At 51.5% G+C, this 21,385-nt stretch overlaps 2 protein-coding genes across 6 annotated transcripts in view; one reads left to right on the forward strand and one right to left on the reverse strand.

Moving 5' to 3' along the window:
- Positions 1 to 913: 913 nt before the first annotated feature.
- Gpx3 (glutathione peroxidase 3) lies at positions 914 to 10,268 on the forward strand. Its single transcript, XM_042688994.1, has 5 exons — positions 914 to 1,089; positions 6,616 to 6,769; positions 8,516 to 8,633; positions 8,943 to 9,042; positions 9,263 to 10,268. Exons 1-5 carry the CDS (start codon positions 1,003 to 1,005, stop codon positions 9,482 to 9,484), a joined length of 681 nt encoding a protein of 226 aa, XP_042544928.1. The 5' UTR covers positions 914 to 1,002; the 3' UTR covers positions 9,485 to 10,268.
- Positions 10,269 to 10,983: 715 nt separating this feature from the next.
- Positions 10,984 to 21,385, reverse strand: part of Tnip1 (TNFAIP3 interacting protein 1) — a 52,740-nt gene continuing 42,338 nt past the window's right edge. For 3 of the 5 annotated variants that reach the window (XM_042688842.1, XM_042688840.1, XM_042688841.1), the window contains exons 13-18: positions 20,747 to 20,875; positions 19,239 to 19,364; positions 18,723 to 18,788; positions 18,276 to 18,467; positions 14,497 to 14,584; positions 10,984 to 11,673 (exon numbers count right to left, since the gene is read on the reverse strand). In XM_042688842.1, the coding sequence (XP_042544776.1) occupies positions 11,642 to 11,673; positions 14,497 to 14,584; positions 18,276 to 18,467; positions 18,723 to 18,788; positions 19,239 to 19,364; positions 20,747 to 20,875 (633 nt within the window). In that variant the 3' untranslated portion in view covers positions 10,984 to 11,641. Of the gene's footprint in view, positions 11,749 to 14,496; positions 14,585 to 18,275; positions 18,468 to 18,715; positions 18,789 to 19,238; positions 19,365 to 20,746; positions 20,876 to 21,385 lie in introns of all 5 variants that reach the window. The other 2 variants (XM_042688843.1, XM_042688844.1) reach the window with 2 other exon arrangements.

Raw genomic sequence — 21,385 nt, forward strand, 5'->3', positions numbered from 1 at the left:
CCACTGAGCCACCTTCCCAGCCCCGTGTCTTATATTTTTGTCTCAAGCCATCTTCAGATTGCAATTCTCCTACCTTTGTCTTCCATGTATCTGGAATTACAGATGAATGATTTATTGAGATGGAATCATCCTAACTTTTCCTTTTTTCTTTGTCAGTCCTGGGGCTTGAACTCAGGCCCTGGGCACTGCTCCAAGCTAGTGCTCTACCACTTGATCCACAGCACCACTTCTGGCCATTTCTGTTTATGTGGTACTGAGGAATCAAACCCAGGGCTTCATGCATGCTAGTCAAGCACTCTACAACTAAGCCACATTCTTCCTAACTCTTGTTTTTTTTCTGGCCTGTGGCTTATCTCCAACCGCAATCTTCCTGATCTCTGTGTCCCATAAACATATAATTTTTATATGTCAATTAAAAGAGGACAGACAGAAAGACATATTACATGGGAATAAGTGTATCTAGCTCGTGTCTCCGTGCGTCCTAGGGAGGAAGGGCTCATTCCAAACCCCAGCGCCCCACACTTCCCTTCCTAAGCTTCCTGTAGGTCTAAGTTCAAATCTTGCTGAAAATGTAAATACTCAAATCCTGGGCAGGACCAGAGATGGATGCTTTTAAAGTCCAGGGTTAAGAATTGCCTTCCAGAGCCTAACTTTCCATCAGTTTCTGGTGTGGGGGGGTTTCTTGACCCCCACTGGCCCTTGACTGGGCTTGGGCAAGGCTGTGCCCACAGAGGAGGCACCGGACTCTCGTGTCTCTGCCCAGACTTGCTGATGTCACTGTTGCCCGGGGCTGGGGAAGGGGAGGACGAGGGGGCGGGCCCGACTAAGCCCCTGAAATCCTAACCGCCCTGCGATTGGCTACTCGGGCCCCGGCCCGGCCGTGGATTGGTCATCGCTGAGGGCTTGAAAGGTGGCTGGGAGCTTGAGACACCTCAGACGGACGGTGGCTGGGGATCGGACCGCGTCCGCGGCCAGCGAGCCCCGGGACGCGCTCAGCTTGCCATGGCCCGGTTCTTCCGAGCCTCCTGCCTACTCTCCCTGCTCCTGGCCGGCTTCGTCCCGCCGGGCTGGGGACAAGAGAAATCGAGGGTGAGTTTGCTCTCCTCCAAGGGTGGGACATGGGGAATCGAACCCAGATCCCAGCTGTCCATGGCAGCGGCCAGGCACCTGTGTTCCCAGGCTCCCCTCCAGAAGGGACGCCCTAAACTCTGCCTACTCCCCACCCCATGCGCCAGGGGGCACCCCCACTGGGGGGGCGGTGATCATCTCTTCTCAGTTCCATCGAATCCAGACCAGGGGTCTCCAGGTGGCAGAAGGGAGGGAGGGAGGGGGTGTCTGTCGCATTGTCACCCCCCAATGCCCTCTCGGGGTGCCCTGCTACATGCATATGGCATGGGTGCCAACCATCCTGCTTCAGGAGGGCCTGGAGAGGGTGGGGTACCACGGGGGTGGGGTGGGGGGAAAGGACCCAGAGATTTGCCCTGGAGCCGGGCTCTACAGGCCCCCAGGGGAGGGAGGGGAGAAGCTGTTACCTGGTTGGTCCAGTCTTGGGGGGCTGCTGTTGCATGTTCTTCTAGCCCAAGCACATCTGCAGGTGCAAATGTCCACATGGACCCCAGGGGGGCCTGGGGAGAAGAGTAGAGATCTGGGTCAGAAAGAGCTTTGGGACTGGCAGTGGGAGAACATTCTGGATTCCGAGTCTCCACCTCTAGGGTGGGACAGGGCAGAGAGAAGTTAATGGCTTCAGACAGGCTGCTGGGAGAGGCTGCTGTCTCGGGGTTGCCGGTGGCTTCACCACCTGAGCAAACCTGGTAGAGAAAAGTGGGTCTCTCCAAAGGAGAGACAGAACTCCCCCCGGCCTGTCTGTCCCTAAGCTGGAGGGGGGACAAGGAGGGATGACCCGGTATGTGTCTCTCCTTGGTCAGGAGGGGCTGGGTAGGTCCTGAAAATCTCTCCTCTTCCCCAGGGTGTGGGCACAGAAACCAGGAGTAGGGAGAGACCCAGAGAGACACTATGTTACCCCCAACCTCCCAACACACACGAGTGTGCATGTGCACGCACACACATACACACGCACACACATACACACATGCACCATGCATAGGCATTCTCTGGGCCTTTATTCTAAGATCTTCTATGTCCATGATGCTGTTTCCAAAATTCTATCTACCTCTCATCCTAAAAGCAGGGTACTGCTGCCTGTTAAAAGCCCCATCTTTTCTTCTTCTTTTCCTTCCTTCTCTCTCTCCCTCTCTCTCTTTCTTTCATGCTAAAACCAGGGTTTGATCTCAGTCTAGGCACTGTCCTTTAGCTTGATCACTCAAGGCTGGTGTCCTGTGGCTTAAACCACAGCTCCACTTCTGGCTTTTTTGCTGGCTAATTGGAGGTAAGAATTTCAGACTTTCCTGCCCAGGCTGGCTTTGAACTTTGAGCTTCAGATCTCAGTGTGAGCTATCAGCACCCAGCCCAAACCTCTACTCTCAGCCTAAAATCCAGTAGTCTTCCTCTCCTTGGTGTCAAGTATAAAGACTGTATGACTTCAAAATCCTTCTTCCTCCCAGCCTTGTTCCTAACCAATGGCTCAGAAAGCATTTTTTTTTTTTTCTGAGCTAGGCACTGGTGGCTTACTCCTCTAATCCTAGCTACTCAGGAGGCAGAGATGTGAGGATCATGGTTCAAAGCCAGCTCAGGCAGGAAAGTTTGTGAGACACTTACCTCCAATTAACCACCAGAAAACCGGAAGTGGCCCTGTGGCTCAAAATGGTAGAGTGCTAGCCTTGAGCAAAAGAGCTCAGGCCCTGAGTTCAAGCCTTACAATCCCCCCCTCCACCCCCACACACAGAGTACACAGTAGTGTAAGGTGGTGGGTAAACAGGCAAGCACCATGGGGTCAGTCCTATCTTGTCAGCTCAAGGAAAGCCAGGGAGGGGAAGATTCTGTTCTGCCCTTGGAAGGCTGAAGGTAAGACTCTTATGAGTGACTGATCAGAGTCACGTGTTTGCTAAAGAATTCTGGGAAGGACTGGATGGATCTGGAGAGAACAGGGTCAAGTTTTGGGGTCAGTGTGATCCTATCATACACAGCCAGCCAGGACTTGCTGGCTAATGGCGGCCTGGCCATGCCCATGTTCCCTCCCAAGTCCTTGGAGTTACGATGCCCTAGTACTTGGCCCCCAAGACAAAGGCATGGGGAGGGACCACATGGGGAATGGGGTGGGCCAAAGGTGACTCAGCTCCCAGATGTTTTCCACCTCCTAACTCCAAGGGAGGGGCTAGCACAGAGGGAATCCTCCTTTTCTTGCTGTGTTCCCTCAGTCCAGCTGATGGCTGCCCAGGCTCCTTGTCCTTGCTCTAGACAAAAAGACTGTGCAGAAGCTGCAGAGACTAAACAGCTGCTAACGTGCCTGGGATCCTAGTAACCGCTGGTTTCTAGGTGACTAGGCAGAGAGAATCATGGAACCACAGGCTGACGTCAAGGCTTGAAGGGCTCTTAAGACAGCCCTGAATCGGACGCCATCTTCCAGTGGAGGATCTGGAGGCCGGAAGGGAAAAAGGATGCTCACCCAGAGTGAGAGATGTGTCAAAGCCTAGACGGCTCCAGCCTTCCAGTCTAGTTTTCCTTTCCCAGCAATCCCACCAATGGATGTGATAGGTTGGGAGAGAAGGAAGTCAAGGATCAACTGTCCTAGATAGCCAGGGGCCTGGCTAAGTGTCATCCTCCACACCCTCCCCATCAGAAACTCCTCTTTTTTTCTGGTGTGTCTGTGGGGGGGGAAGAGGCCCCTCCCCCTGCAGCCTGTCTCCTCTTCCTACAAGGCACTGCGCTGTGACTCCGCCCCCCCAAGGACCACCCTCTGATCTCTGCTAACCCAACCCTGCAGCCTTGAGTCTCAATGGCCACAGTAGAAAGCCTAAAGGTCATCACTGGTGCCTCCTCACAGAGATAAGTCATCCAGTGCTTTCCCCTTCCCTACCGAGAACTTAATGAGGGGACCCTCTCACCCCATCCCTACCTGAAAACTGTGCCCCAAAGATAATCCTCCCCTTGTTAAGAAGCCCTGGTTATTTAGTTAATCTCATAGCCATTTAGGCGACCCCATGGCTTTTCTCCTCCCATTTCCCAGAGATCAAGTTCAGACCAGACTGGAGGAGAAGGGGAGGCTTGCTGTGGTGTGCTGAGATTCTACGATCTCATTGCCAGGTCTCTGTGGCCAGCTAGGGTGCTGTTTGTACTCTGGTCTGTTTGCATTTTGTGTGTTTGTGTGTGTGCCAGTCCTGGGCACTGTCCCTGAGCTGTTTTACTCAAAGCTAGTGCTCTCCTACTTGAGCCACAGCACTATTTCTGGTTTTTCTGGTGTGGTTCATTACAGATAAGTATCTCACAGACTTATCCTACCCAGGCTGGCTTTGAACCAGAATCCTCAGATCTCAGCTAGGATTACAGGCCTGAGTCACAGGCACTTGACTTCTGTTTGCATTTTAAGGCAAAAGCCAGACCGATCTGGGGCAGAAGGAATGCTGAGCTGAGGTCTAGGCCCTGCCCCCAGCACCCACATGAAGTCATGGGGTGTGGAATATTAGACTCATGGAAAGTAGGGAATTTGCACCGAGCCAAGAAGAGAGCTGGCAACGGCTGAGGAATGACCTGGCAGAGGCAGGCCAGCTTGCCCTGGCTTGGGGATGTGGTAACCCTGACCCAGGAAGCTTTCCTGAGCCCCAAATGGGGACACACCTTGCCTTCCAGGTGACGCCCTTCATCAATTAGACTGAGGTGTGTGTGTGTGGGGGGAACCTTATCTCAGGATCAAGCTTTCCAGAACTCTGATCTCTCTTATCTCTCATACCAAGTTTGCACCGCAATTATTCCTGATCTCTCCTCCTGGGCCCTAAAGATCAAGCTTTTTCCTTACTATTAGGTCCCATCCAATGACACTTTGTCACTGGGGTGAGGGATGAGGTTTGGGGGTGTCACAGGCAGTATCCTGCTGGCTAGCATCAGTGCCTTTCTTCCTGACACTGGTGACCCTCTGTGATGAGAATGGTTGAGTTATTTCAAGGTAAGGCCTAGGGAAGACAAAGGGCTAGTTTAAGATCCCCCAGAGCTGATGGAACTGCAGGTGAAGCTCAGGTCTTGCAGCTCACGCCACAGTGCTAGGCTCCATCCTTCCTCATCTTGGAGGCTGACTAGGAGGGGAAGGTGGGCAGACTGGAAGGTGTATTGATTGTCCATGCATGTGGAACAGCTATTAAATGCTAGGCATGGGACTTTTGTCTTTCTGTCGTATATAGAGCCTTTCCCCATTCCAGACCTCATCTTGGCCATTGAATTCCCCTCTCCATAAACACTTCCTCCTTTCTGACCAGCTTTTTTTTTTGAACTCAGGGCCTGGGCACTCTTCCTGAGCTGCTTTTGCTCAAGGCTAGCACTCTACCCCTTGAGCCACAGCGCCACTTCTGACTTTTTCTGATTATGTGGTACTGAGGAATGGAACCCAGGGCTTCATGCATGGGAGGCAAGCACTCTATCACTAAGCCACATTCCAAGCCCTGACCAGCTTTTCCTTCACAGTAGCCTAAGCCTGGACTATTACAGTAGCCACCCAATCATCTCCTTGGCTCATCCCCAGAACCCAACTACGAGCTCCATCTGGGCCACTACCTTCCAATCTTGGTAAATGCTCTTCAATTGACAGGGATGTGGAGGTCATTATTCCTAAGTCATTTCCAGGGTTCTGTAGTTCTCAGTGCTTCCCATCAACACTTGTGCCCTCAGAATCAATATCAAAGCTGGGCACTGGTGGCACATGCCTGTAATTTATACTATTCAAGAAGCTAAGATCATGGGCTGGCAATGTGGCTTAGTGGTAGAGTGCTTGTCTAGCATGCATGAAGCCCCGAGTTAGATTCCTCAGTACCACTTAAACAGAAAAAGTTGGAAGTGACTCTGTGGCTCAAGTAGTAGAGTGCTAGCCTTGAGCTCAGTGCCTAGGCCCAGTTCAAGTCCCAGGACTTGGAAAAACAAAGAAAGCAGCAGCTAAGTTTCCTTCCTGCCCAGGAAGGAAAATCCATGAGACTCCTATGATCTCCAATGAACCACCAAAAAGCTGGAAATGGAGCTATGGCTCAAGTGGTAGAGCATTAGCCTTGAGCGCAAAAGCTTAGGGAGGGGCTGGGAATGTGGCTTAATAGTAGAGTGCTTGTCTAGCCTGACTCCTCAGTACCACATAAACAGAAAAAGCCATATGTGGCACTATGGCTCAAGTGGTAGAGTACTAGCCTTGAGTGAAAGAAGCTCAGGGACAGTGCCCAGGACCTGAGTTCAAGCCCCAGGACTGGTAAAAACCTCCAAAAAGCTTCAGGACAGCACCCTGACATTCAAATCTCAGAACTGTCTGTCTCTGTCACACACACACACACACACACACACACACACACACACACACACACACACCAATCATTATCAAATATTCCATGACCAGTTCTATTTCCAGTGTGGACCTGGGCCAGCCACTCTCTCTGGGGAATCTCCCGTTCACTCGAAGGTGGACAACTGAACAACTATCCCAGCCAGCATCCTTCCAGCCTAACTGCTCTGTTTCTGGTTTTTCTCTCTCAGACTGACTGCCATGACGGCGTGAGCGGCACCATCTACGAGTACGGGGCCCTCACCATTGATGGAGAGGAGTACATCCCCTTTAAGCAGTACGCTGGCAAATACGTCCTCTTTGTCAATGTAGCCAGCTACTGAGGTTTGACAGACCAATACATTGGTAAGAGCCCATCCTCCTCTGATTTCGCCACTCAGGCACACTTCAATCACAGGAGCTTCTGGGTCAGGAAAAAAGGAGGTGGTGGTGGCTAAGGGGTTCCAAACCCATATCCCCAAACTCTACTATATTCCCCATGTTTCTGAAGTCCATCAGGTAAGCCTGATGTCTGATTGCTTTTGAATACATTCTAGAAGATTCTAGATGCTTCTGATCCCTGAGCACTTCAGCTACCTTAAACGCAAAGGGATGGGAGTTTGGCTCAGAGGTTCATCTTCCCCCAGTCTCATCTACTTTGGCCCAGTCTGGAGAGCTGGCCACAGGGGCCCCAGAGTACATGGGGACAGAGAAAGGGGGATGGAGGGCAGGCCACATAGTACACTTTACAATAAGCTTTAAAGGAAATGTTGCTCAGCCAGCCCTTCTGCTCAATCAACAAATGAGGATACCAAGGCTCAATAGGGGAAAAACAAAACACCAACAAATTTAACCAGGGCCACAAAGCTAGCAGGGACAGAACTTGCCATTCAACCTGGGTCAAATGCTTCAAGACTCCTTATTGCCGGCTGTTGGTGGGTCACGCCTGTAATCCTAGCTACTCAGGAGGCTGAGATCTGAGGATCATAGTTCAAAGCCAGCCCGGGCACATAAGTCCCTGAGACTCTTATCTCCAATAAACCCCTAGAAAACCAGAAGTGGTGCTGTGGCTCAAGTTGTAGAGCACTCGCCTTGAGCTGAAGAGCACAGGGATAGCGCCCAAGCCCAGAGTTCAAGCCTCATGACTGACAAATACAAAAACAAAAACGATTTCCTTATCATCTCCTCCCTCCCCCCCACCCCCAACCCTGCTGGGGTAGAGGAAGGAGCCACAGGGAATAGGCTGGTCAAAGGCCTCTGACGGCACCCAGGAAAAGATCCACAGAATGCTGGCAGGGATTGGGAGTGGGGTGAGGGTTGGTCCTGAGTCTGTCTGGTCCTCACAGGCGAATTCCCGTGGGAAGACAGCAGGGTGCAAGGCTCAGTGGTACTAAGTGCTTTGCTCCAGATATTTGTTTAGATGCTAGAAAAAGCTAGACTACAGGCTAGACATTGCATATAAGGCCAGGAGAGGCTAAGGAAACTCAAGGAGCTGGCCAAGACCTTGTTTTGGTTCCTGAATTCCCAGAAGAGTTGTGAGCCCCGCCCCGCCCCCCCCCCTCCCCCAGTATCCCCAAGGAAGGCCTCTGCCTTCTGTCCAAGGATGGATGGCTCTTGCTTCTGAATGTTCTGAAGAGTTATTGTCCTTGGCTAACTGGCCCAGTTACTGGGCCCTGTGCAGTGGGCTAGAGACTGTTTTTTTCTGTGTCAGCCCTGGCACTTGCACTCAGGGCCTGGGCACCGTCCCTGAGCATTCTTCGAAGCTGACTACTTGAACCATACATAGCTCCACTTCCAGCTTTTTGGTAGTTAATTGGAGATAAGAATCGCATGGACTTTGCTGCCTGGGCTGACTCTGAACTGCAAACCCTCGGATCTCAGCCTCCTGAGTAGCTGACAGGCATGAGCCGGTTATTTCTCTCTTCTCCCAAATCTCTGATCCACCCACTGCAGGACCTAAATCCCAGCACTGCCTCAAATTCACTGGGTGATCCTGGGCAAGTCCCTTTCTCCTCAGGCATCTGGTTTCAGCTGTCCAATGGGTGGGCAGGGGCAGCGGGGCCACGAGGCGGCTTCCTCACCAGGCTGTCCCACCTCTGCTCTCTGGCTTAGAACTGAATGCACTACAAGAAGAACTTGCACCATTTGGTCTGGTCATTCTGGGCTTCCCTTGCAACCAATTCGGAAAACAGGAGCCAGGAGAGAATTCAGAGATCCTACCCAGCCTCAAGTGAGTGTGCGCCCTGTGACCCTGGGAAGCCATGAGCTCTGGATGGGCCCCTAGGCCACTCAGGGCCACTCCCTGTTTAGTCGGGGGAGGGGCAGGAAGAGAGCAAAGGATGGCTGGCTATTCAGGGCATGGCAGGAATTGAGGGTGGTTCTGAGGGGTACAGGGTGTGGGGGGTACTGAGAAGGGACCTAGCTGATGACTCCAAACTCGTGTTCTGCCTATGCATCTTCAACCGTCATGGCTTTCCCATACTTCATCCGGCTTTGTCCCTTCCCTCATTCTGATCTGTATTTGCCTCATTTTTCACAGGTACGTCCGGCCTGGTGGGGGCTTCGTCCCTAATTTCCAACTCTTTGAGAAAGGCGACGTGAATGGGGAGAAGGAGCAGAAGTTCTACACTTTCCTAAAGGTAAGTGCGCAGCCTGGTGGGAAGTGCGGCCTGCTGACCCTGGCTGCTGGCTCCAGCCCCCAGATGAGGCCTGGGAGGGACAGGCCAAGGACCTCAGAATCTTCTAGTCACCCTTCAGACTGGCAGTGTCTTGGGTCTATCCCTCCTGGAGGCCTAGGGAGGATGGTGGGATGGAGGGCTCCGGGCGGGACCTCAAGCTCTTCTTCCATCCCTATCCCAGAACTCCTGTCCTCCCACTGCGGAGCTCCTGGGTTCGCCCGGCCGCCTCTTCTGGGAGCCCATGAAGGTCCATGACATCCGCTGGAACTTTGAGAAGTTCCTGGTGGGGCCAGATGGCAAACCCGTCATGCGCTGGTACCACCGCACCACGGTCAGCAACGTCAAGATGGACATCCTGGCTCACATGAGGCAGCAGGCAGCCCTGAGGGCCCAGGGGAAGTAACAGCCCGCCCCGCCCCGCCCACCACGCAGGGATGCTCTTCAGGAGGGAACCCCCATTTCCAGCCACATCCTACCACCATAGACCACTCCGCCCTTTCTTCTTTTTTTACTACCCAAGTCCCCACCCTGGCACAATGCATGCACACAATTGTGTGTACCACTGTGCTTGTGGGCATCTGCACACGAGCCTCCAATGTGTGACCATGTGTGTACATGCACACGAGGACACAGCCAAGCCTTACCTGTCCGAGTGCCCGAGGCAGTGTACCATGCACGAGCCTGGGCTGTGGGCAGGCTGACCCATAGTCCTTGCTCTCCATTTCTCTGTTCCAATAAAACCATTTACTTTCACCAGACCCCCCCAAGAAAAAAACTAGCAGCACTACGTTCAACTGGACTTCAACCTTGGGGTCAACTGCCTCAATGGTACCACTCAAGTCCTCCCTGGCACTGCCCAGCCTCTTTCCTTCCTGAAGAGCCCCACCCTTTCCCCCCCTCCACCCCCTACCCCTATCCCATAGTGCTCCCTGAGATCAGCCAAGGCAGATGTGAGAGTGAGGACCACGTACCCTGGGTCAGGCGTGGCATCTCCATGAGGGAGAGGCCCGAAGCCCTGGTGGGCGGGCCTCCCCTGAGCCTGCCTGTGGGGCCAGCCCTTAGTGCATTCAGGCTGACACCCCTGGGCAGGGATGCCACCCCGGCCTTCTGAGGATGTGCCCTCTCCTCTCACCCTGTCCACTGGCGCTTCTCACACCCGTCTGCCCAGTAAAGGCCTTTCTATAGCAGCTGAGTCTTCTGTGGTGCTTCCTCCTGCTTAGGGGATGGGAAAGGTGAAAGCCAAAGAAGAGATCTGATTGTGGCTTCTACTTAGGCCCATAATTGCTTCCCTGACTCAGCATCTGGTGTTCACACACCCGTTCACATGGGCTCTCATCCTTGCTCATAGTTCTCAGAGGCAGTTAGGGCTGAGTAGAGGTGTTGAGGCCCAGATCTCCTGGTGAGTGAAGTGAAAACTAGAATTTAAGCCAGGCACCAGTGGCTCACGCCTGTAATCCTAGCTACTTAGGAGGCTGTGATCTGAGGATCGTGGTTCAAAGCCAGCTCAGGCAGAAAAGTCCTTGAGAATCTTCTCTCTAATGAACCACTAGAAGTGGTGCCGCGGCTCAAAGTGGTAGAGTACTAGCCTTGAGCAAAAAAGAGACAGCTTAGGGACAGAGCCCAGGCCCTGAGTTCAAGCCCTATGATTGACAAAAACCAGCCAGCCAACCAGAAAAAACCCAAACACCAAAAAACCAGAAACCAGAATTTAAAGCCAGGTCCCCTGACTCTTTCCACTGCTCCACCTGATTGCCCCCCAAAGGCTAGTGATGCTCTCAGGAGGATGGGATGCTCTCGGGAGGATGGGGAGAGGTGGGTAGTGGGAAGGGTCCAGTACACTAACCAATGGAGAGGAGAACTGTAGGTAGGACATGAAAGAAAGAATACCAGCCACAGAAGAGAGATATTCCACTTGGATTTATGTCCAAAATCCATACAAACAGGTGCCTGGAAGCAGCCACCCCAGTGCAGGCCACTGGCACCACAAACCGCTAGCCGTGAGGGCTGAGGGCCCGGCGACTTCAGGCCCCTCAGCAGACATGGTTGGTGGTGCGGCCTCGATCCCAGGCTCTGATGGCTCTTGCAAGGCTACTGTGGGGGGTGGCAGTGGAGTGCCCAGCATCAGAATATCCCATGGTTCTCTTGTGCTCTACAGACAAACCCACTCTTCCGCAGCTCCTCCCTGAGGTGAGGGCATAGACTATAGAACTTGAAGCAAAAATGATACACACACATACACACATTAATCGGATGTGCGCCCAGATGGGCCCCAAACCACTTCTGTGTAGGTTTTAAAAGGAAGGGGGTCTTAGTTGCATCTCATTCATAAAGGCTGATGTCCAGATGCTTTCTCAAAGGATGGCAGATCAAAGTCTCTCTCCACTTGGCAGTACGAGGCAGTAGTGAGTTCTTCCTGGCCCAACCAGAAGAGAAGCCCCAGTGGAGGGCCACTGGGTGAAGTCTCCGAGTCTCGTACCCAGTCTAGGGCTGGAGATGTGAGCGGACGGCTCCTGTCAGCCTCCCTTCTTGCCAAGGCTCTGGCCATGCAGAGCCTGTAGCTCTAGTTTTTGGGTAATCTGAGGTCAGCTGGCTCTGCAAGACGAAGGTGGAGCCAAATGACACAAGCTGGTCTCACTGAGGCCCCTCACTGTCATTTTTTTGCAGACTCTAAATAAACGAAAGCGTTGAGGACTTAACACATGGTGAGGGACGGTCAGTTCTCAAGTCTTAAGCTGGAAGCAGGGAGTACTTAGCTAGCCCTGAGTACTACTGAGTGCTGGGACTCTCCTTATGCAGTCCTCTCCAGCCCTGTGGAGCAGGCCAATTATGACCTTTCCAAGGAGGAGGGAGATGGGACAAAGAGGGGTCTTAAAAAGACATGTCCAAAGTCCCAAATGTGGGCTGGGAATGTGGCTTAGTGGTAGAGTGCGTGCCTTGCATGCAGGAAGTCCTGGGTTCGATTCCTCAGTACCACATAAACAGAAAAAGGTGGAAGTGGCACTGTGGCTCAAGTGGTAGAGCTCCAGCCTTGAGCAAAAGCTCAGGGACAGTGCCCAGGCCCTGAGTTCAAGCCCCAGGACTGGCAAGAAATAAACAACAACAACAAAACCCCCCCACAAAACCCTAGATGTGGGAGGTAGTGAGCCCAGTCAGTCTGGTTCCGGCTTCCTGAAGTGAGCAGCTCCTGCGGAGGGCTGGCCCTCTCCTCTAGCCACCTTCTTCCACTTAACAACCAGACTCCGCAGATCCTCTGTGGAAAAGAGTGGGAGTCCAATCCCTTGTAAGCACCAGGCCTCCCCACTTCTTTCATCATCTGTTCTGTGGCCTCTGCTGGCTCTACACCTCCTGACACAGCTGGATCCATGTCTGTACACCTGTGACTCTTTTTCTAGAAAGTTCCGTGTCATACTGAGATGGACTTGGCCTCCACGCTGCTCTCACCCACTAGATATGATTCAGCTCCCAGGGCCTCACAGGTGGGGCAGTGCCTCCTGCCTCATAGAGACATGCAGGGAGTGAAGACAGTCGCTAGGCTCAGAGTCTCCTCTTGACTAGCAAATGTGGGAGGGCAAACGTCTTATGCTAGATACTGTGCCTGGAGGGAACGTATGTAAGACTCCAGGCCAGGTGTTGGTGGCTCACACCTGTGATACCATGTACTCAGGAGGCTGAGATTGGAGGATGATGGTTCAAAGCCAGCCTTGACAGGAAAGTCAACTAGACTCCATCTTCCAAAATAACCAGCAAAAAAAGCAAGGCCAGAGTCATGGTTCAAATGGTTGTGTACAAGCAGAGCAACACAAGGTCTTGAGTTCAAACCCTAGTACTGCCCTCCACAAAATATTCAATGCTATGTTTAGGATTCAGACTAGCCCAGCCCATCATACTCTGCACCGTATGGACCTGTCCACGTCTCACACCTTGTCTATTACTCTTTTCTTTTGTTCGTGGCTGCAGCCATGCTATCCACTCAGATCCTTGAACTGAACACCATACTTCACTCTTATCGCAGTGTTATGGTTTGGATCTTAAATGTCCCCCAGAGGCTCATGTGCTAAAGGCTTAGTGGCCTGTCAAGATGTCTTGCTATTGCAATGGAGCTGTTAGGAGTTGGTGCCTAGTGGAAGGAAGTGAGGTTACTGGAAGTATGCCTCAAAGCAGCTCCTTCCTGTTTTTCTTTCTGGCTTCCTGGCTGCTAGACTTGCACTGCCTCATACTCTTACCATAATGTGCTGGACCACTCCAGGCCCAAAGAGATAGGACCAAACCATCATGGGCTGAAAGCTCTCACTATGAGCCAAAACTTATCTTTCTCCTTACCAAGTGACTGTCTCAGGTATTTTGTCCCAAAGACACAAAGCTAACAGGGTATTGCCATAAGAAGCAGGGTCAGAGACTTGGAAGGTGGCTCAGTGGTAGAGTGCTTGCCCTGTATGCATGAGGCCCTGGGTTCGATTCCTCAGCACCACATAAGCAGAAAAAGCTGAAAGTGGCGCTGTGGCTCAAGTGGTAGGGCGCTAGCCTTGGGCTGAAAAGCTGAGGGACAGTGCCCAGGCCCAGAGTTCAGTCCCCGTGACCACCAACAACAAAAAACAAAAAAGTGGGGGCTAGAAAGGTGGTTCAGTGGTAGAGTGCTTGTCTTGCATGCATGAGGCCCTGGGTTCGATTCCTTAGCACCACATAAGCAGAAAAAGCTAGAAGTGGCGCTGTGGCTCAAGTGGTAGGGCGATAGCCTTGAGCTGAAGAGCTGAGGGACAGTGCCCAGACCCAGAGTTCAGGCCCCATGACCGACAAAAAAAAAAAAAAGGAAGAAGTAGGGTCATTGCTGTGTTTGGAATTTGTGGTTTAGAAACCTTTGGAATAGGCTTGGTACTCTAGAAATAGCTTAGAATGATACATTCAGAATGTAATGGGTGAATATGATAAGAACTCAGAAGAACAGCATGGTAGTAGGAATGCAAATAGTAAGGCCCAGGCTCATGAGCCTTCAGATGGGAATGAGGGCTCTTGGAAACTGGACAAGATGCCCCTTATGTTTCAGCCTGGCAAAGAACTTGTCTATGTTTTGTCTGTGTCCTGAGACTTGTGTGAGGCTGAGTTTAAAGGTGATGGGCTAGTTAATCTGGTAGAGGAATTTATAAGGCAGCACAGCATTAGAGTAGTGGCATGGCTACTGCTGATTGCTTCTTGGCCAATTTACTCTAAAAAATCAGGAACCGTAAAAAAAAAAAATCCCTGACTCCTCTTGCAGTTGACTCTGCAGTTAACATCATGTTCTTTTCAACACTAGTCCAGAAGCTAGACCTTGCCTTCACCAAGCTCAGAAAGTAACATTCCTAACCTGGGGCTTCCTGGTAGGGATGAAGTTGTCTCCCCCAGGAGGAGGCAGGCTTAGGGCCAGAGGACTAGACCTACCTGGTTCTGCAGGCCTGGCGGTGGGCAGCTCCACTTGGGAACTCTGATTTCGCATCCCTGCACAGGGTGGACGCCAGGTATATTCTGGCTGCAATGAAATGGAGGTTTACTCAATGACCACAATTGAAAACAACACTCGAAGCTACAATGACGCAATAGTACTAAATACTCATTAACCAAGTATAAGTTAAACCTAACAACTATCCAGGTTAGGGCTGGGTATGTGGCTTAGTGGTAGAGTGCTTGCCAAGCATACATGAAGCCCTGGGTTTAATTCCTGAGTACCACATACACAAAAAAAGCTAGAAGTGGCTCTGTGGCTCAAGTGGTAGAGTGCTAGCCTTGAGCAAAAGAAGCTCAGGAACATTGATTGCCCAGGCATTGAGTTCAAGCCCTAGAACTGGCAAAAAAGAAAAAAGAAAGAAAGAAAGAAAAAAAGCCAAATAACTATCCAGGTTTTCATTCTCAAATGAAGTACCTGAATCTCAGAAGGACTAGGAAACATCACCCAGCTAGGATGATGTTCAAAGCTTAGCTTTGAAGGAATGTCTCTGCAACTTCAGTTAATCTTTTTTTTTTTTTGGTTAGTCATGGGGCTTGAACTCTGGGCCTAGGCACTGTCCCTGAGCTCTTCAGCTCCAGGCAAGCATTTTACCACTTGAGCCACAGCACCACTTCTGGTTTTCTGGTGGTTTACTGGAAGTAAGAGCCTCACGGACTTTTCTGTTTGGGCTGGTTTTTTTTTTTTTTGTCGGTCGTGGGGCTTGAACTCTGGGCCTGGGCGCTGTCCCTCAGCTCTTCAGCTCAAGGCGAGCGCTCTACCACTTGAGCTACAGCGCCACTTCTGGTTTTCTGGTGGTTTATTGGAGATAGGAGTCTCACAGTCTCTCCTGCCCGGGCTGGCTTTGAACCGCGATCCTCAGATCTCAGCCTCCTGAGTAGCTAGGATTACAGGTGTGAGCCACCAGCGCCCGGCTGTCTGGGCTGGTTTTGAACCACAATCCTCAGATCTCAGCCTCTTGAGTAGCTAAGATTACAGTCATGAGCCACCTGGCCTTTTTTTTTTTTTTTTTGTGCCAGTCCTGGGCTTGAACTCAGGGCCTAGGTGCTGTCCTTGAGCTTCTTTTACTCAAAGCCCCAGCCTCATTGCTAGCTTTTTGGTGGCTAATTGGAGATGGTCTTTCCTGCCAGGGCTGGCTTTAAACTCAGATCTCAGATCCTCAGATCTCAGTCTGAGTAGCTAGAATTACAGGCCTGAGCCACTGGTGCCTGGCTTAACTTCAACCAATTTCTTAACCACCACACTCTAGTGTCTAAAGATGTGTATAAATGTTTGTTAGAAAATGGGTGAACTGAATATTGTCACGGTAAATGAAATAAGCCAGTCCCATAAAGACCAGTATCAAATGTTTACTCTCAGTTGTGGGAGATAGGGAGAAATGCAACAACCAAGGTGATGTAGGTAAAAGAAGGTTCCTAGGAAGGGGGAAGAAGGGAAAAGCAGGGGAAGCGAAGAGGATTAGAACAGTAATGGGAAAAACAGTTGAAATACCATCATAAAAATGTATGGATGGGGCTGGGAAGGTGGCTCAGTGGTAGAGCGCTTGCCTTGCATGCCTGAGGCCCTGGATTCGATTCCTCAGCACCACATAAGCAAAAAGAAAAAAGCCGGAAGTGGCGCTGTGGCTCCAGTGGTAGAGCGCTAGCCTTGAGCTGAAGAGCTGAGGGACAGTGCCCAGGCCCAGAGTTCAGGCCCCACGACTGGACCAAAAAAAAAAAAAGAAAAAAGCCGGAAGTGGCACTGTGGCTCAAGTGGTAGAGCGCTAGCCTTGAGCTGAAGAGCTAGCTGAGGGACAGCATCCAGGCCCAGAGTTCAGTCCCCAAGACCGGACCCAAAAAAAAAAAAAAAGTATGGAATAGGCACCATGAAATCCCTTAACATATTCCAGTTAAAAAAATATGCATATGAAGAATAATCACATGGGCTGTTAATTATTATTATAATATCAGTTATAATTAAATACAAACTATGGAGTAGAAATAAATCAATCCTGGCTCATCAATTATAACCAATATATTATTTAATGGAAAAAAAAGATTTTTTTTTTGCCAGTCCTGGGGCTTGAACTTAGGGCCTGGGTACTATCCCTGAGGTTTTTCCTCAAGACTAACACTCTATCACTTGAGCTGTAACTCTACTTCTGGCCTTTTGGTGGTTAACTTGAGATAAGAAGCCCAGGCTGGGGCTGGGAAGATGGCTCAGTGGTAGAGCCTGAGGCCCTGGGTTCAATTCCTCAGCACCACATAAGCAAAAAGAAAAAAGCCGAAGTGGTGCTGTGGCTCAAGTGGTAGAGCGCTAGCCTTGAGCTGAAGAGCTGAGGGACAGCGCCCAGGCCCAGAGTGCAGGGCCCACGACCGGACCCAAAAAAAAAAAGAAGAAGCCCAGGCTGGCTTCAAACTATAATCCTCAGATCTTAGCCTCCAGGGTTACAGGCGTGAGTCACGAGTGCTAGGCTGGAAGATGTTAATAATAGAGAATGTCAGATGACACTGTATATGGGAGCTCCTTAACCTTTCTGCTTATTTTTCTGATACTCTAAACTGTTCTTAAAAATTGAATCTGTAAGCCGGGCGCCAGTGGCTCACACCTATAATCCTAGCTACTCAGGAGGCTGAGATCTGAGGATCGCAGTTCAAAGCCAGCCCAGACAGGAAAGTCCATGAGACTCTTGTCTCCAATAAACCACTTGAAAACCAGAAGTGGTGCTGTGGCTCAAGTGGTGCTGTGGCTCAAGTGGTAGAGCACTCGCCTTGAGCTGAAGAGTGCAGGGTCAGCGCCCAAGCCCAGAGTTCAAGCCCCACGACCAACCAAAAAAAAAAAAAAAAAATTGAATCTGTATTTGATTTGGGAAGAGGACAAGAAAGAAAGAAAGAGGAATGGGAGGGATAAATATGGTGAAAATACATCAGAAGCATGAAGAAAATGCCACAATATCCTGAACAATAAAAAACTTAGAACTTAAATCTAAAACAGGAAACCAATGGTCATATGCAAGAAGTCTGAAGAAGACAGGAGTACTGCCTGAGCTACAGTGTGGCAGGGACTGGAGGAGAGGGGCAGGTGACAGAGCTCTTCAGAGAAAGAATGATAGGAAAGCAAGCCAAACAAAGAGAAGAGGAATGGCCAGGCATTGGTGGCTCAGGCCTGCCATCCTAGCTACTCAGGAGGCTGAGATCTGCGGATTGCAGTTCAAAGCCAGACCGGACAGGAAAGTCTGTGAGACTTATCTCCAATTAACCACCAGAAAATGAAGTGGAGCTGTGGCTCAAGTGGGAGAGTGCTTGCCTCTGGCTGAAGAGCTCAGGGACAGCACCCAGGCCCAGAATTCAAGCCCCACAACAGACAAAAGAGAGAGAGAGAAAGAGAGAGAGAGAGAGAGAGAGAGAGAGAGAGAGAGAGAGAGAGAGAGAGAGAGAGAGAGAGAGAGAATGGGGCAAAGAGAACATGAGAGGGAGAGGCCAGGGTGAAGCTCCAAACTAGGCCCATATGAGGACAACACAAGCCAGGCTCCTGCCTGGAACCTCACGCGGCCTTCTCCACTCTACACCATGACCCACTGCTGGCAGGGCAGCTGTGGCTGTAGAATCCTTGCACATGGGAGAAGCAGGGCTGCTGCCAGCCATCAGCCTGCTGTCCAGACCAGGGCTCCTCACCCCTCCCTTGACCTCCCTCTCACCCTTGGGGTGTCCTGCAGGGAAGGAGGGGCACACAGACTCACCAAATGGAAGAGGCGCAAATTGGGGTGTGGAGGTGGGTGCTCCATAGCCATAGGGGGCGGGGGATAGCGGATCTGGGACCAGTCCTCAAAGCCGTGGGGTGGCCCCATGGCTGGCATAGGAGGGTAGGCGTAGGGATAGGCCCCGCACAGGTGCTCCGGGTGGGGCTCCACGTGGTAGCGCTCTCCTGAGGCCTGCAAGAAAAGGCTCATCTGGCCCTGGCCTGTGGCACATCGGATGGGCCACCCCCAGATCGCCCTACACCCAGAACCCTAGTTCCCTCAAGGCAGGAGAGGCTGAGACGTGGGCGGAGGGCACAGACTGTGGGCCACAGTGACCCACGAGCGCCACACCTTGCACATCCTCAGCTCTGTGTGCCAGTTTGCCGCCATCTACACCTTGTGACCTTGGCTGGCAGTAGGTACCCTCTCCTTCCTCCAACCTCTCACCTTCGCTTTCCTTTTCTGCTGTTTCAGTGCTTCTTTGGCCTTCTCTTCATCTTTGAGAGCTTTTAGCTGGAGGAGGGGAGGGAAAAGCCTGTGTACACAGGTGGCTCTGGCCAGGCCGGGGTCTAGGGCACCTCTCTAGGGCCGGTGTGTTGGGCATCCCCAGGGGGCAGGGCAGAGTCCAGGCTGTTGGCTGTGTGGTGCCCGGGAGTGGACTGGACTCAGGTCAGGAGGGTTTGTGCATCTCTCTGTGAGCAAGTGCATGGATTTGTTCCTCTACAGCATCGACACCAACTACAGAAGTGCAGGGCTGGAGATGCTATTGAGTTAGACCTCCACATTACACAAAGGCCAGAGAGGGCACTGAACTTGTGAAGGTCCTAAAAGGAGTGTGGCAAAGAGCTGGAGACAGACCAGGTTGTGTGCTGACCCATCAAGTCTCCAGGTGCCCTCATACCCCTCTCCCTCCTGTCTCCCATGAAGATAGGCTGATGCCCTCCCTGGCCCAGGGGCTCCTACCTGGGCATTGGACGAGGTGACCTGAGCCTGCAATTTCTCCACCTGCTTCCTCAGCTCCTCCTTCTCCTCATTCATGCGCTCCCGGTCGCTGCGCTCTCTCTGGAAGTCCTCCTCAAAGATCTTCACCTGGAGGAACCCCGGCAGGTGTAGGGGAGAGGGGGTCAGCTCTGAGCACTCGCCTCAGGAAGCAGAGGCTTCCTGCGCTCAAGATCAGACCCCGCCTCTTCTGCATGGTCTTGGGGATGTCCTGGGGACTGGGATGGGCATACCCCCAGCTCTATGCCCAAACACACTCAGAATAATCCTGGATCTCACTATCTTAGGTTCTGGGCTTTAAGGCAGGCCTTTATTTAAACCGAGATCCCATGGCTTATAATAAATAGGTTGAACGCCATCAGCCAATGCTTTCAGCTGCTAAGGCCCACAGAGTGGAGGCCACAGAACTGGCATGGCAGAAGAATGAGGTTCGGGTTTGGCTAGCTGTGAGGGCAGAGGACCTGAACACTCTCCCCAGATTTGGACAAAGGTCAAGATGATTCAGGAAAGCTGGGCGGGCAGCATGCAATAGCATGGAACCACTTGGGAGCTCTATAACTTTTCTGTTTCCTTCCTGCTCCGTGACCCTCTAAGAGGGCATGTGTTTTAGACTAGTGGGTCGGTAATGCTTCTCCAGTGCTTGCCCATCGCTGAGAAAGAGAACCCAAGTTCAAAGTCTTCATCTGTCAAAAATGCTGAGACATGGGGCTGGGAAGGTGGCTTAGTGGTAGAGTGCTTGCCTAGCATGAATAAACTCTTGGGTCCGATTCCTCAGTACCACATACATAGAAAAAGCCAGAAGTGGCACTGTGGCTAAAGTGGTAGAGTGCTTGCCTTGAGCACAGAGAGGCTCAAGAACAGTGCCCATGCCCTGAATTCAAGGCCTAGGACCAGCAAAAAAAAAAAGTTGAGATGTGGGTGTTTACTATACTAAGCTCTTATAGTTCTTTAATATTTGTGGGGAACAGGTTTTTCTATTGAAAACTGCATTCATTTTTCTTCCTTCCTTTTTAGGATTAAATTTAGAGTGCTCTAGCACTTGGCCCTTTTGCTTTTACTTTGTTTTGAGACAGGGTCATTAGCTAACTTTGCCCCGGCTGGTGGTGATTCTCCTCTTCTTTCCAGATTCTCCTCTTGCCTCCGGAGTAGCTGGGATTACAGGAGTGTTCCACCATGCCCTATCTAAAACTTACTTTTAATTTTAGACAAAATTCTCAAATGGAACGAAATATACATTGTTGAACACATGACTAGAATACAAAATGATTTTTGTTAAAAGCCTTTTCCTAACTAGGTAAACAGGAGCTGGGAAGGAGGTGGGGGAGGGGCCCAGGGCTGGCTAGTAGAGGGGTGAAGGCAGCTGGGGACATGCAGCTGGAAAAGCTAAACTGGTGAGCGCGCAGAGGCCCAGGCCCACAGCTAGGGTCATGTGACGCCAAACCCATCTTGGCCCAGCCTCCCGGAATCCTCACCTGCTGTTTCAGCAGCTCATTCTGTGTGACCAGTTCCTGCTTCCTCAGGAGGGCTCCAGCTCCTTCAGGGCTCCCAAATGCTGATGGAGATGAAGGGGAGGCCTGGATGCTCAGAGCTTCCTCCAGGGCCTGGGGTTAGGAAGAGACAGGACCATCAGCCCTGGAAGTCAGGCCCCTTTGGAGATCATCCTCAAGGACCCTCTTCTGGATAATAATCACACCACCAGTACCATGCAACAAATGATCTCCTGATCCGTAACACTGTGTACCTAGCACTTCAAGGAAGCCTCATCACCACCCCATGACGAAAGACTAGGATCACTGTCCCATTTGACAGATGTGAAAACTGAGGCTCAGAGACCTCAGTGACTTGCCCCAGGTCACACAGCTAGTAAGGGGCAACACAGGGACTACAACCCAGTCTAGGATCTTAACTGGGGTCCTCAGGTAGGAGAGGATCTCTTTCTATAAATAGGTATGGCTCATTTCTTAGTACAGAGCTATGAAGAACCTCAGCATCCCTTCCTCCAACACCAGGGCGCCCTGCGTGCCCCGCTTCCCCCAACCTGCTCCTCCTTAGTTTCATGAGCTGAAACATCAATAATGAGACCACGAAAATAATCACGCCTGTAAGCCTAG

This window comes from Dipodomys spectabilis, unplaced genomic scaffold, assembly GCF_019054845.1.
Source record: "Dipodomys spectabilis isolate Male_0828 unplaced genomic scaffold, ASM1905484v1 ptg000119l, whole genome shotgun sequence".
NCBI lineage: Eukaryota > Metazoa > Chordata > Mammalia > Rodentia > Heteromyidae > Dipodomys > Dipodomys spectabilis.